The 15,258-nt window shown below is 38.6% G+C and overlaps 1 protein-coding gene across 1 annotated transcript in view; it reads right to left on the bottom strand.

The window, feature by feature from the left end:
- PAX5 (paired box 5) overlaps window positions 1-15,258 on the bottom strand; it is a 280,289-nt gene that overhangs the window by 160,854 nt on the left and 104,177 nt on the right. Inside the window, exon 6 of the mRNA XM_060763745.2 lies at window positions 9,812-9,987. Within this exon, the coding sequence (XP_060619728.1) occupies window positions 9,812-9,987 (176 nt within the window). The remainder of the gene's footprint in view (window positions 1-9,811; window positions 9,988-15,258) is intronic.

Here is a 15,258-nt window from a genome sequence, read left to right as displayed (position 1 = left end):
AACATATTTTAATTCTTGAATTTTCCATCCTTCAAAAGGTAAACAAAATCTTTTCTGGGGTGACAGAGATTCAGATTTGTCTTCATCAAACCATAAACCGACCCATACTCAGAATCATGCAGAACATTTAAACTGATGTGAATGAAGGAGAGTTTTCTCAATGGAGAAATCAGCTAACATCAGTTTAACATCAGTTTAAAAGTGCTCCCAGAGGCCTATTAAAAGATAAACATCTTTGTCTGTATTTATTGTATTACATGCTATATATATAGGTTGAGTTTTCCTTGTCTGAAAGTCTGAAATACTCAAAAGGTCAAAACTTTTTGCTGCTTCTACCACTGGGGAAAGGGGGCTAGTCACACATCCAGTGCCTGCTGAGAACTTCCTCAAGAGACTTAATGGGGAAAAGAAAAGAATGAGATGAGCTCTACTTACAAAAGACCCTGTTAAAAAAACAGATGCCCCACATACTTTTAAACTTACCTTCCTTTCATAATATGCACTAGGGCAGGGGTCCTCAAACTTTTTAAAAAGAGGGCCAGGTCACAGTCCCTCAAACTGATGGGGGGGCAGATTATAATTTGAAAAAAAACATGAATTAATTCCTATGCACACTGCACATATCTTATTTGTAGTGCAAACCCCCTTAAAAATACAAAAATTAAAATGAAGAACTAGTTTAACAAATATAAACTTATTAGTGGGAAGTGTGGGCCTGCTTTTGGCTGATGAGATAGGATTGTTGTTGTTGCTGTGTGCTTTCAAGTCGTTTCAGAGTTAGGTTGACCCTGAGCGAGGGCCGGGTAAATGACCTTGGAGGGCTGTATCCGGCCCCCGGGCCTTAGTTTGAGGACTCCTGCACTAGGGTGCTCACCCTGGAAGTAGCCCCAAAGACAAATGTTGAGATACGCCATTGGCCACCACTTGTTTCCATTTCAGAGAGAAAGAAAAAGACTCATAGGCAGGGGAAGGGATTTCCCCTCTCTTCTTAGCTACTTTATTAGAAGGGAAGAAAGTGTGATGAAAATCAAGGAAGCATCTGGGATGTCTGCTTTTTACACGTGTGCAAGAGGAGTCCCCCGTTTTTTTCTTTCCCCTGTTAGGTTTCCTCAAGGAAAAAAATCAACAGGCACTGGGTATGTAATTAGCCCCCTTTCCCCTCATATTTCATTCAAAATGTATTTATAAATGCAGGTATTTCAAACTCCAACTAAATCCAAAATCCAATAAACTTCTGGTCCGAACATTTGAGGTAGGGCAGAGTTGACCTGTACCCTAATATTTCACACATGCACATGAAAGAAGCATGCACGCATACACAGCCAACTAAATTCCAAAGCAGATAATGCATGTGGGCATTCAATTTGATTTTCATGTTACCAGACTATTAATCTAGTAGAATGGATGTAACAAGAAAGAGCAAAGCTATGGGGATGCATCCGGAATAGATCACGATAGCGGAATGATGAAATTAAAGAAAACGTTACACATTCTGAGCTGGAGCATTAACAAGAAAAGGATTCATTCCTTTAAACGAAAGCAGAAGAAGAAGAGAAGAAGAGAAGAGAGGACACCCATTGCACAGTTTAACCTCCTCTGACCTTTGCACTCTGAGGGGGGTCATACACATGTCACTGTTCCCAGCTGTCTTTCTGACACTCTGCCCACTGCAAGGCCTTAGCCCTTTCCATTTTGTAGAGGTATTGATCTGTTGGCAGCAATGGGCTAGATAATTAGCCAGGAATTAGGGTTTCTATTACAGCCAGGAGGTTGCCCCAGCTGATTTATCACCTGAATAATTTACTGTGATTGAAAGGAAATTAAAATGAACTCCATTCGACAACTGTGCACTTTTATGGGCTTTAGTGAAGACTCAAAATCCAAATTAATAGCCTGGTGCTGTTTAATAGTCTACTGAGAGTAAATATGGGAAGGTTTTTCTCTACTGTTGATGTGCTTTCTTGTGCTAGATTTAAGAGTTGTTCCTCCTCCCATCGCCAGCCCCCAGCCCTAGCAGATATAAAGGATGAAATATTTTCCAGTCTTTTTTTAAAATCCATCCAGGGTGAAATTCATGCATTTATTGTTAATTTTCAGATTTGAAGCAAAGTTAGTAATCATTTGAAAAGAGGACACAAATATATTTTCAGAAATATATGCCCAAGTCACTTTGCTTTTTAAAATTATTACCTAGGAAAAATGCCTGCATCTGTTTCACATTCAAATATGGGTACACTCAGAAATCTGCTAACAATTAGTTTCTGAATTGTAAAATACAAGTATGCCCTCTTATTACATTAACATTTAATAGTAGATTCATTTAATAATAATAATAATAATAATAATAATAATAATAATAATAATAATAAACTTTATTTGTACCCCGCTCTATCTCCCCGATGGGGACTCGGCGCGGCTTACATGAGGCCAAGCCCAAAACAACAATTACATAAAATAAAATAAAACAAAACCGAAAACACAAATAACGCAAATATTTCCACTATTGAACATCAAAAATATGGGAAGCTGGCTTAAATATCTATGTTCTTAAAAATACATTTGCTTTCAAGAATCACTATTCATGCTCCAAATTGTGAAGTTCTGAATTTAACACCTGAATTTTTGAAGTATTTTGATCTCCAAATGCACACTCCTGTTTTGAATTTGTCTAGTGGCAAATGTGCAACCTCACAAACACATTAACTGACAAATGTCAAAAAGCAAATACTATTTGCAATCCACTAGTCAAGGAAGCCAATGTACTGTTGTGATGGGAATAGTAGTAATTAGGTTTATGCACAGATTTGGTTTGGTCAGTGCTGGCTTGTTTGGCTTGTTCAGTTGGTTGTAATGGCAAGGGCTCAACTGCCATGTTTTTTTCGCCCAAAATGGCCCACATGGCTGCCGGACATGGCTTCTTCCCTTCTATTCGGGAGTACAAGGCACATGCTTCCTTAACCCAATCTCTGAAACCCAGGCTCCCTTGAAAGGAAGAAAGGGTCCCAAGAAGCGTGCTTCCTTGCCACCAATTGGCCAGATCTTCCCAGATCTTTCAACTGCCTGAAAACGGATCTGGGTACCCAATGAAATTTGTATACCAAAAACGGATTAAACCTCCACCTGAATTGCACAAGCTTAGGAGTAAAAATTGTTTCTTACAGTGTTGGCTTGCTGTTTTCATACAAAATTATTAATATTTTGAAAACAAAAGAAAAGGATACAGTCTACATTAACATGACCCCAGGTTCCTTCTAATTTGGTGAGTTCAAAAACTGCATATATTTTGGAAACTTTGACATTTAAATCAGATTTTTAAACATTAAAAATATAAATATCGTTTTCCTCTTCAATATAAGATTTAAGTGATAAATCCAGTGTTACTCTTTGAACCTTAATTTTGGTTGTGCCTAAAGTCAATCCATTTCAGTGACTCTAGAGAAACTAGCACTAATATTGGACACAGCCTTTTGCAATCTGAATATAAACAAGATAGCCTATATGCAGTTAATCTCTAAACTGAATCAATGGGCTCATATACACCGGCCAGTTACTGTTGGGTCAGACTCGAGTGGAAAGGCTCCAGGCCTGAGCCCCGAGGTGTCCCCAAATTTTATGCCTGGCCCATGGTGTCATTGGGGCAAAGTCAACAGGCACATCTACACTGGATTGAAGGTAGCTCAAAAATGTAGAATTTAAATGACACACGGCATGAACATGGAATGTCAATTAAAGGCCTTAAACCAGGATAAGCAAAATTGTGAGATACTCCAAAATAAGGCCAGTAATGCTCACCATTGCACATAGGTATAAACTACATCATATGGCAAAAACAATTAAGGGACAGGTGCTCTGGTGATCCATACATGTACATTGGTGGAGGGGTTTTTTTTGGGGGGGGGGGACAAATCCTTCACAATTGTGAAGCCATGGATGCTGTAGACCCTGCAAATGAGTCGCCACCAGCTTCTCCTGTATCTGTAAACACTGTCCAAGCCTCAACTTGATTCCTGCTCTGTCTTTGTGATGAGCTAATGTTTGATTCCCTTTTTCCTCTGTCACTTATATCTCCCAGTCAATGTAGATATGCCCAACATAGTCTAACTGGGTCAAAACCAATTCAGCAACATTTTGAAGACATTTCTTCTACAATAAAATGACAGCGTATGCCAAGAGTTTACAAGGTGATAAAGTTATACAAAACTTAGTTGTAAGAGGAAAATAACTGTGCAGAGATAAGTATCAATAATACTAATTTATTAGATTCAGAAATACATGAATTGTGAAGTTGGCCTGTCAATTAACCCTCAGATTAGCCTACATTGATGGAGATAAAATAGGGAACGTACATACTCCTTCCTTAAAGAAAGGGCACGGAATATTAACTACATAAAATAAAGAGCAAATAATGTTGCTCAATATAATAAAGTGAATACAGTATTTGACAGGGTGAAGTCAAGCAGCTATAACATCTACTTCAGCGTGGTAAATAAATTAGCCAGATATGTCCACATAGAACAGTTAAGAATCATTTTGAACCTAAGGGCTAAATTCCCATTTTTAAATGCTAATTTAGTGCAAGGATTATAAACAACTAACATTAGCTTTACTTTCAGATCAGAGTGCACACTCACCAAGGTCCAATGTGTTTCTCTCTTATGACCTCATCAGACAGGGCTTTTTTGGCAGCAGACACCAGTTATAGTTTGCCATGCAGCCCGCCAACTCTCATCCCACAACATAAAACTACTTCCAGCGGGTCTCCGTGGCTAAACTATAGCGGAACTGTGCCATCACAGCAGCAACACAGGAGGCTTCCTGAGTTACACCAACAACAATGTGGGGAATCAGGGCGGCTGCCACTTTACACCATGGGTTGGGGTTATGTGTAAGTCAAGTGATGCAGGGCATTGGGTGATGGGTTTCTCACACCCCTGAGAGGCATTGCCTAATTTGCCACAATGCGTGGTGATTCCGGTCACCAGTATCATAAGGTCGGTACACATACACATGCTCCCAGGACTTGTATGGCTGTAATATATCACTGCCCTCAGTTTTAAAAAAAATACTGGAAAATTCATACAATTCTTTTGGAGAGAGGGACTTTTGGCTACAATACTTCCTTGACTCAAAGGCCAGGTTGCACACCATGCCATGAACTAGATCTATAATGGCTACTGCAGGACAACCAAGGGGCAAAGGACAAAGCTGGCAAGAAAAAGAAGAGAACAGCAACAACAAAAAAACTCCTGGTGAATAAAATTTATTTAACACCTCTTTATGAACAGCTGGCACATTTCTGAGTGAAAATAGTGGCTGAAAATATTAAACAGAACTTTCCTGCCATCTTCACAATTCACAAAAATTTAATCACAACAGAAAATATGTACCTTAGAATGTTAGAATGTGTGTGTGTCGCAGTTTTGCATCTCCTCTTCAGCCCCACATATTGACAGAAAGTTAAAAAAAACCTTTTTCTTCCTATGTGGTGCCTGAACTCTTGAACTAGGAAGACCTGTGTGTTTCTGCAAGCCTTTAGAAAGCACCTTATTCTGGAAGCATATGGTTTTTCTGCAGTACAGTCTCTCCTTCCACTATGTGTTATACTCCATAGCATTAGTCAGAAGCATAACTGGATATGAACTCTTATCTCTAGGGATATCTGGAGACCTACAAGTACACTGATAGTTGAGACACTAAAGTTAATGACTTGAGGCTGCAGTGGCACTGAAATAAATGTAGTTACCATCACTAATATCAATAAATATAGAGAATATGTTTCAGCTTTTATACCTTTTTTATTTTTCTATTCATGTTTTCCAAATACCACATTGCTAAATATAGGAATCAATTATTGTTTTTCCTCCACCACCATGACCTGTTTTCCTGTGACAAATTGGATATATAAGATTGTTCTATAATAAATAGTAACTCACAGAAATATGCATTGCTTGTAAATAAACCACACAGCATTCTAGAAATCATACTGAGTGCCCTGAAAACAGATCATTTTAAAATCCCAGTTACCTTTTAAAATGTCGTAATTTCTCTAACAATTTCAAAATAGAATTTTCCCACCCTTCTTGTTCCTCTAAATTTAGTTTCAATGCACTAACAAATGCAGTCTTGCCCACATTTACCCAGATCCAAGGGCAGCCCTTACATCTACAGAAGTATCCATAGTATTGCAGTATAAAGTTTACAGACTGGAAAATTAGCTAGGGATGATCCTGTATATTTTAATTAATATGAAACACTCTATCATCTGAGCTCTTTACTGTGCTAGTCTTGCCCAGTTGTTGCCAACAGTAAAGTGAACTCCACCTAATGGTGCACAAAAATATTTCACTTCATACTCCTTTACACACTTATTCATAATCATGACAACCACCAAAAGATGCAAGATTTTTTCTGTGCAGAATGGAATTCACACTATGAATCTTATTTAAATCCTTGTCTTTCTATTTCTAATACCACAGAGCAGGCATGTAGCCGGGGGGGGGGGGAGGCTTGGGGGGCTTCACCCCCACCCCACCCCCCACCCCGAAATTCTCATGGTGGTCTGCGAGAAGGCCTTCCTGGTACATTCCATACTCACCATACTCAATATATCTCATATGCATGGGGGTATTGGGGTAACGATACAAAAGGTTTGTTAGGGTAAGCCCTCTTTCACTCAAACTCAGCCCCCCCCCCATCAAAATCCTGGCTATGGGCCTGCCACAGAGTATTTTATCCTTTGACACAATGTTTTAAGGCCTAGGAAGTAGAGGACAAAGACAGAATAGTTAAGATCCAATGAAAATTGACTCCTAAGTATTTCAAAGGAGAAAGTGAGAGCAAATTTAAAACTTTGCTATTGACATTGGTGGGATTTAAAAGTGTTTTTAAAAATCCAAAAGCAAAGCTTCATTTTTAAAAAAAAATTAAGGCAAGCATCTAAACATAGGGGTAATTCCCCTTACATGTATAAGGGCGTATGCTGTATCATTGCTTAGTATTAACTAGTTCACCATTGAATGTGTAAAATTACTGGCTTTAAAACTTTAAAAGCAATTGCCCCAATTAGTAGATGATGATGTCTTACCTCACTGAAATCAATGGGATTGTAATTAGATAGATGTTAATGTCACTAACGTTCTCTGAACTGACACCAGTATGTTTTAGAACAGTGGTCCCCAACCTTTTTTTGACCAGGGACCACTTGACCAGGGAGCGCATTGACCAGAGACCACTCTCCAACATTAGTACCAAAAGAGTTATGAATCAGTTTTTTGGTCAACTTTAGATTCAGTTTGGTTATTTGGAGTACTGATTCAGAAAATTGCATTGGATAGACCACATCAGCTCTAGTTTCTGATACAGAACCTACGCCATCCAGTAGTTTCCATCTGCTCGCCCACATAAAATAATATTTAATAATCTAGAGCTGATGTGGTGTATCCAATGCAATTTTCTGAATCAGCACCCCCAAATAACCCCAGGAACAGACCCAAAAACGAAGACACCCCTTTCGTGGGTAGTCAGCCTCTCCCCTCATGACATCCCCATTGCCTTGGCACTTTAAGAGGGTTTCGCGAGACCCGTCACTCTCATTGCAATGGTGTAGTAACTGTGAGACCACGGACCATATTTTATTTCTTAGGGACCACAGACCACAGGTTGGGAACCACTGTTTTAGAATAATATGTAAGTTCTGCTGGGAAAGTCTGATCTGTGATTCATTATGAAACATATTGTATATTGTCGGTATATACCTATGCAGCTACCATAAAATAGTTCAAAATAAAATAAATCATAGCAAGTAAGCATCAATTGGTGTCAACAAAATAACATACAGCATTATCTTCCAGTTACTTCCTCTAATAGCAATTAATAAAAACAAACATTGGCCAATCTGTCTAGATTTCAAAGGACAAGAACCTGACTTTTAAGACATGGATTTGATTCAAATATGATTCTATTATGTTTTAGTCCATTGGGCAGTCTAGTAGAAGTGATATGACACATTTACCTATACAAATCTACAGTTGGTAACTGTAGTTAGCAAACGATAGATACAAACCGAAGTTATGTCTATTTGTAAAAGCGGGATATTAGTAATTTTTAAAAGGCAACAGCAACAACAACAACAACAACAACAACAACAACAACAACGACGTAAAATGTGTCAAGTAGTCCTCTGTTAAATTTTAAGTGGATGGTTGAAGGGTGGCATGTAAATCCTAAATAGAATCTGTGCACATGGTTACATATATGATTGTTTAACTGATTTATTGTATGTTTTGTGTTAATGTTAGTTGTTTGTGATTTGTATAATTTATTTATTATGACAAAACAGTTAGAAAAATATACAGCTAAAATTACAAAAATTAATTTTTTCTGGCATAGATTCTTGTAAGCAAAGAGTAGCACTGAATGTTTCCATTACTTGAAAACCAGGTTTGGCCTTCTGTTCAGTCTCCATACAAGTCAACCAATTGGCCTCTAGAAAGTGTGGTTTCCAATGACAAATTTTGTAACTCAATACTTCTTCAAAAACCTTTAAGTTAAAACTTAGTAACATTCCTGATTTCTTTCTTACTATTGTATCTATAAAACAATTCCTCTGGGAAGGAGAAAAATATTTTATAAATGAAATGTTGCCTGAAGAATTAAAAACTGTGGCATCAGTAAGCATTTATTCAGAATTAATGTATTTTTGAAACAAATGTTTTCTTATGCATTACATTTCCTCACTAACTGTATGCATGTGCAAAACCAGAAATGAATATTGCGTTGCACAGATCTTTCTTTACTATCGCTTTTCTACTCTAAAAACAGCTCAGCCAATACATCTGCAACATGGGCAAGTGAGACATCAGGTCTGACTGAATTTGCCTCAGACATGCCTTCCTTTGCTGTCTGAATATTATTGTTACTCTTTTACTCTGCTCTCATTTTCGTTTCTTTTCACTTGCCATACGATTTTTGTATCTCATTTGTTGCATTTCTACAAAATGATAATCCAGAATTTATTTCAAACAAGCTACAGTTAGTTTTACAAATAAGCAATATAATCATGGCTTATTTAAACAATTTCTGGTTTGTTTTCCCTTCATATCTTCTGTCAGTAAACACTGATGATACTTCAAATGTCATGGTGTGTTTTTCTATTTCAGTTCTTCTGTAGTTTCCATTCTATGGAAATTGTATTTTGCCGCATTACATTGGGACAACAATGGGTCACACATCCATCTCTACCTTTTGCTATGTCTTGAACAGGAATGAAAAAGATTGCTGCCCAAGAGGATGAGAGCTAATGAAGAAGGGGGCAAATAAGAACATTTCACACTTGTGAGGACACTTCCTTTTTTACACCTTTCTTGCTCCTCTGTGGAGAAGATTTGAGTGCAGCACTGAAACAAACCAGAAATAAGCCAGAATACTGAGTTCAGGTGCAACAACAAACCACAATCAAACAGTCCAGGTTTGGTAAGCCAATGTCTACCACAGTATGGTTGACTGCCAAAAAATAAATCATGGTTTGGGGTTGGCGAGGATTCAGAGGTATAAAATTAGGCTGACCAAATTACGGCTTGTTATGTATGAAACAAACCACTGTGTGTAGGTTTCAAAACAGTGAGTGTCAAATGCTCAGTGCCAGTTATAAATCAATACGTAAGTAAGAACTCAATTTATCAAGTTCAAGTGTTGAAAAATATAATGTTACAAATTTTGTGGCAAATATCAAGTAAGAAACAATCATAGTTGGTGATCTGGAGGTTGTCACAGGAACAAAACTGAAGAAGTTAGCGTCAGCTGTAAATATTACCTGTTCTGGTTTTATGGGTTCAGTTGTCGTGAAGATGTCCGAATAATGTTGTCGTTCAAACACTCGGTCCAACACTTCTAACTGCTGTTGGGTGAAAAGATCTCCCCTCATTTGTTTCCGAAGGAAGTCTCTACCCGGGAGAGAATGGCCATTTGGTACTGGAGATTCCTGAATACCTTTCCAAGAGGGAAAGAATGCAGAAACAGGCAGCTATTACCATGGCAAAAACATAAATTCACAGCATTAATATATTATAAAGAAACTTTAAATGTATAGAATTTATAAAAATTTCTAACATAACAAATTATAATATTAATACAGCATGGGTACAGTAAGAGGGGAGAAATAAGAATCTTGCTCTTGCAAATAAGATTACTACTCCTCAATGAAATTTTCCTTCAGTCCCCGAATTTTTACCACTACAGTTGAGCACTAAGGAAAAAAGGTAGGATCCTGCAAAAAAAAATTCAACACTAACATTTCACAAGCTTAGTAAAAAAAAATTTATATGCTGCCAGAGTCACCTTTGGTGCATCTACCATTCTGTGTAAAAATGTGATTAACCATTTTGACGCATGTAATGATACCATACAGACATTCAATACAGTACTTTATCAGAAAAAAAAGAAAAATTAGCAATCTTGGTTTTTGCAAGCAACATGTTTGAAAGAATTTCAAGGGCTACTAATAAGTTTCCCTGGGGAAAAATGGCTTTATTAATGATGAGATCATTATAATGGAATGATTTACACAATATGCATTTTTCTCCTGGTCACGTTTACTCAGCTTCCTAAACTATTTTCATTGTGGAAAATATTGCATTTTAAACTGATTTTGAATACACTGCATATTTTAATAATTTGGCCTGCATTTTGTCGTTATGAAACCCAAAATGTTCTTCTCTTCCAATGTTTTGCCTCTGACCCACCAATAAAAAATTGACAGTATATCTTTTTTAACTTCACTGTGTCCTTTTCATATAAACTTGAAAATTTTATGTCAAATTAAGCAAACTAGACGTGTGCAGATTCCATTTCCTTCAGTATCTTCAGTACCTTTGGCCCATAACAGTAAGGCCCCTCCCGGTACGAAAACCCGTCCACAACTAAAGCAAATGGGGGCTGATCTCGGCTCCTTCTCCCCTATTCAGTATCACTGTTGAATCTTTTTTTATTTTCCTTTATTTTCCTGATTTTCCTGATGAAGGATATGGAAGGGGTGTGTGGTAAGTTCCCCCCCCCCCATAATGGGCTGGATAGGGTGCTTTCTTAACCCTTGGCTCCCTTGAAGGGAAGAAAGGAAAAGGTTCCAGGGGACATGGTAGCCTCGTAAGTTTATACTGTGAATAATTCCCTTGGGAAGATAACAATAGAACAGTGATAATGTAAGAAACTTCAAAGTAACTGGAAGAAAATAAAGGAAAAAATACATCCAGTTCATAGTTCATAGCTCCCTGTAATTTGCTCCAGTTAGCAATCTGGCTGCCGCCCGTTGGACCAGTTGAAATTTCCAGCCGTCTTCAAGGGCAGCCCCACGTAGAGCACATTGCAATAATCGAATCTGAAGGTGACTAAGGAGTGGACCATCACAGCCAGATCCGACTTCACGAGGTACGGTCGCAACTGGCGCACAAGCTTCAATTGTGCAAAGGCCCTCCCAGCCATTGCCGACGCCTGCGCTTCAAGCTTCAGTCTGCGGACCTGTGACTTCAGGGGGAGTGCAGCCCCATCAGGCATGTAGCCGGGGGGGGGGCTCAAGGGGCTTCAGCCCCCCCCCCCCGAAATTCTCATGGTGGTTCGCGAGAAGGCCTTACTGGTGCATTATTTAAACTGTTATGTTTATTCATATCATGAGCTGATCACCATACTCAATATATCCCATATGCATGGGGGTATTGGTGTAATGATACAAAAGGTTTGTTAGGCTAGACCCTCTTTCACTCAGACTCAGCCCCCCCCCCCGAAACTCAGCCCCCCCGACCCCCCCCCAAAAATTTGCCCCCCCCCCCGAAACGAAATCCTGGCTACGCGCCTGAGCCCCATCAAGCACAGGTTGCCACCCTATATCCCGATACCAAATGAGAGACTTCCTCCTGGGCACACAGAAAACTGGGCGACTTGGAAAGTGCTGAACAGACTGCGCTCTGGCACCACGAGATGCAGAGCCAGCCTTAAGAAATGGGGCTACAAAGTGAAGTCTGGCATGCAAGTGTGGAGAAGAACAAACCACGGACCACCTACTGCAATGCAACCTGAACCCTGCCACATGCACAATGGAGGACCTTCTTGCAGCAACACCAGAAGCACTTCAAGTGGCCAGCTACTGGTCAAAGGACATTTAATATAATAAAATAGGACATTTAACAAAACACAAAGTCTGCAAACTTTGTGTTTTGTTTGTTTATTTGTGTGTTTGTTTTTAATGCAATACAACTGTTTTGGTTCACTCCTGACACTATAAATAAATCAATATTATTATGGAGTGGAAAAAAACCCTTCTGTAGTATTGAAGTCTATTAAGTGTATATTTAGCCATGGTTTTGATAAGCAATGCTCACTGTTGTTTAGTTGCCAGCATGGTAGTTTATGGGCGAAAAAACCATAATTCATTCTTATAATAGGAAAGCCTGGCATAGAGAGGGTAGAAGAGTTCAAACATAAAAAGCATATGATCTCTTTTCCCCACTTTTCAAATTATATAATGTCTAGCAGAAGAAGCACTAGGTTTAATCAACCATAGCTTATAAAATTAAAAGTCTGGGAAGTAGCTGTATGTTGCCAAAAGGCCACGCACCCCTTTATGCAAAGCATGGAAATGTTGTTTTAAAATTTCAGGTTAAACCAATATAATTTTGCAATTCAGCTTTAGAATTGAACATTAACATAATTCTGGAGAAATGGAAATGAAAAGATTGTTCTCCTTTACTGAAATCAGTATCGCCTTCAGTTTTCCTCACAGGGCACACCTATGACTTAATCTATGTAATATCAAAATGCTATTATTATTGCCAGTGAAAGTTATTGTGCAAATCTCTTGTATAAACCAATTCAGAAAAGGCATCAACCCCAGAATATGGTCTGAAAGTACATGATGTACTTCTGTTGTTGAAGCCAAACAGTACGTTTCTATGATAGAAGGCATATATATGTAGACCTATCTGACATTATTATTTAGGGAAATGCGAGAGCACAATAAATGAATTTAAAAATAGTACATGCCCAATATTAGGTATATGGGGCAACTGCCTTAAATGGCAGCTACATCATCTTTTCCAGGAGATCCTTTGATAGACCTGTTGTCCTGCTGTCTCTGGTACAGTGCCAAGTTTGTGTGACTCATCAGAAATGTTGTAATAAATTAACTGAAAATCTAGTAAACATGTGTATGAGGAAGGAAGTACCATCTTGTCCTCCATCTCAAGCAGCAAATACCTCAGACCACCAAGAAACACATAAGGGCACATCTACACTGACCATGTAATGCAACTTCAAGACGATTTGAAACTTCAGCAGCTACAAAACGCACTTCGCCGATGCATACTACAGCGTGTATCAAGACCAGTAAAACACATCAAATAAATATATTGTCGGAGGCTTTCATGGCCAGAATCACTGGGTTGTTGTAGTTTTTTTCAGGCTATATGGCCATGTTCTAGAGGCTTTCTCTCCTGACGTTTCACCTGCATTTCTGGCAAGCATCCTTCTGGCAAGCATCCTGGGTTTTCCTAGTTCTAACAGACCTCACAACCTCTGAGGATGCTTGCCTTAGATGCAGGTGAAACGTCAGGAGAGAATGCCTCTAGAACATGGCCATATAGCCCGAAAAAACCTACAACAACCCATCAAATAAAGTTGTGGTAAAGTCTAAATTAAGACTCTCAGGCCCCTTCTATACTGTCATATAATCCAGATTATCAAAGTAGACAATTCACATTATCTGCTTTGAACTGAATTTATATGAGTCTACACTCTCATGCAATCCAGTTCAAAGCAGATAATCTGGATTTTATATGGCAGTGTAGAATGGGCCCCAAATGAGAGCAAAACTGGCTCCACAAAATGCAAAGTGCATTACCCGCCCTTGCTGGAACATTTTGTAAAATTGGAGGGTGTCTGCTGAAAAACACCCCAAGGGCATGGCTGGGCAGCAGGGGACTAATTAACTCCCTGGGATGGGTAATTGAATACCCCCACTACTATGTATCCCTTCTCTGGGATGCACACTTTATTATAGTGAGGGGGGTTGAGTCTGTAAGACAAGCTGAGCGTAACACCACCGGAAAACTAGACTCTAAATAGACTTCTACAAGGGTTACCTAAGGTGGAATGCTCAAAGTGAGCATTAGACCAAGATTTATCTACCGGCTTCAGAGAGTAATGGCTAGATCAGCAGAAGAGTAGTAATGATGAAATTGTGGAGAAACTTCAGAAGGCAAATGACAGAAGGCAACGGTAGTAGTGGGAAGGGACACTTATGGATGATCGCTTACAGAGAATACTAGTAGCACTTCAGCTGACTGTCCTTAGTACTGCACAGAAAACACTGGCAAACTACTCTGAATACCCTTTTACCTTGTACAACTTATAATGAGACAATCCAAAAAAAACAAGAGATAGTTCAGGAAGATGAATTTCCCCCAGTCAGAAGCAGACAACTGACCACTGGACAAGTACAAATGGTGCTCATCTCCATTTTTAAGCTGAAGAGCCAGCATTGTCTATAGACACCTCCTAGGTCATGTGGCCAGCATGACTGCATGGAGTACCATTTCCTTACCACCTATTGATCTACTTCAACAGAAGTGGTACCTATTGATTTGCATCTTTTCAAACTGCTAGGTTGGCAAAAGCTGGAGCTAACAGCGAGAGCTCACCCTGCTCCAAAGATTTGAACCGTCAATCTTTCAGTCAGCAAATTCATCAGCTCAGCAATTTAACCTACTGCACCACCTGGGGGTCCTTGTCAAAAAGATGTTCAACTGCAAATATATTCAGATATGAAAGGAAACCAAAAAGTTGCACAATACATGTAATGTGAACATTAAATGTAAGAAATATCACTAGGAAAGTAAAGAATTGTTTTATATATAGGGGGGCATATAAACACTGCAATATTTGGCATGAAGCCAAGGTAGATAGAATTGGGACATTTTCAATCAGATAATTACATAATATTTTATTCTATAAATTAATTATAGTCATTAATAGTGAAATACAGTATAGCAAAAGCAGTCAGGGGATACAATGCAAAGTCTGACCAAAGAATATCAAAAAGGCTTCTTGAGAAACCTATCAATATAACTATAATCCAAGTTTTTGCTCCAACTACACTCGAAGAAGGAGAAATCAAAATATTCTATGCAAATATTTAAAAAGGAATTGATCTCACTCCCAAACAGATTGATAATCATAATATGCTGAAATTAAAAAGCAAGAAACAGAGTCAAA

Source organism: Anolis sagrei, chromosome 2 (genome assembly GCF_037176765.1).
Source record: "Anolis sagrei isolate rAnoSag1 chromosome 2, rAnoSag1.mat, whole genome shotgun sequence".
Classification (NCBI taxonomy): Eukaryota; Metazoa; Chordata; class Lepidosauria; order Squamata; family Dactyloidae; genus Anolis; species Anolis sagrei.
Note: the sequence above shows the minus strand (reverse complement) of the source record. Positions and strands in the feature narration are given on the sequence as shown.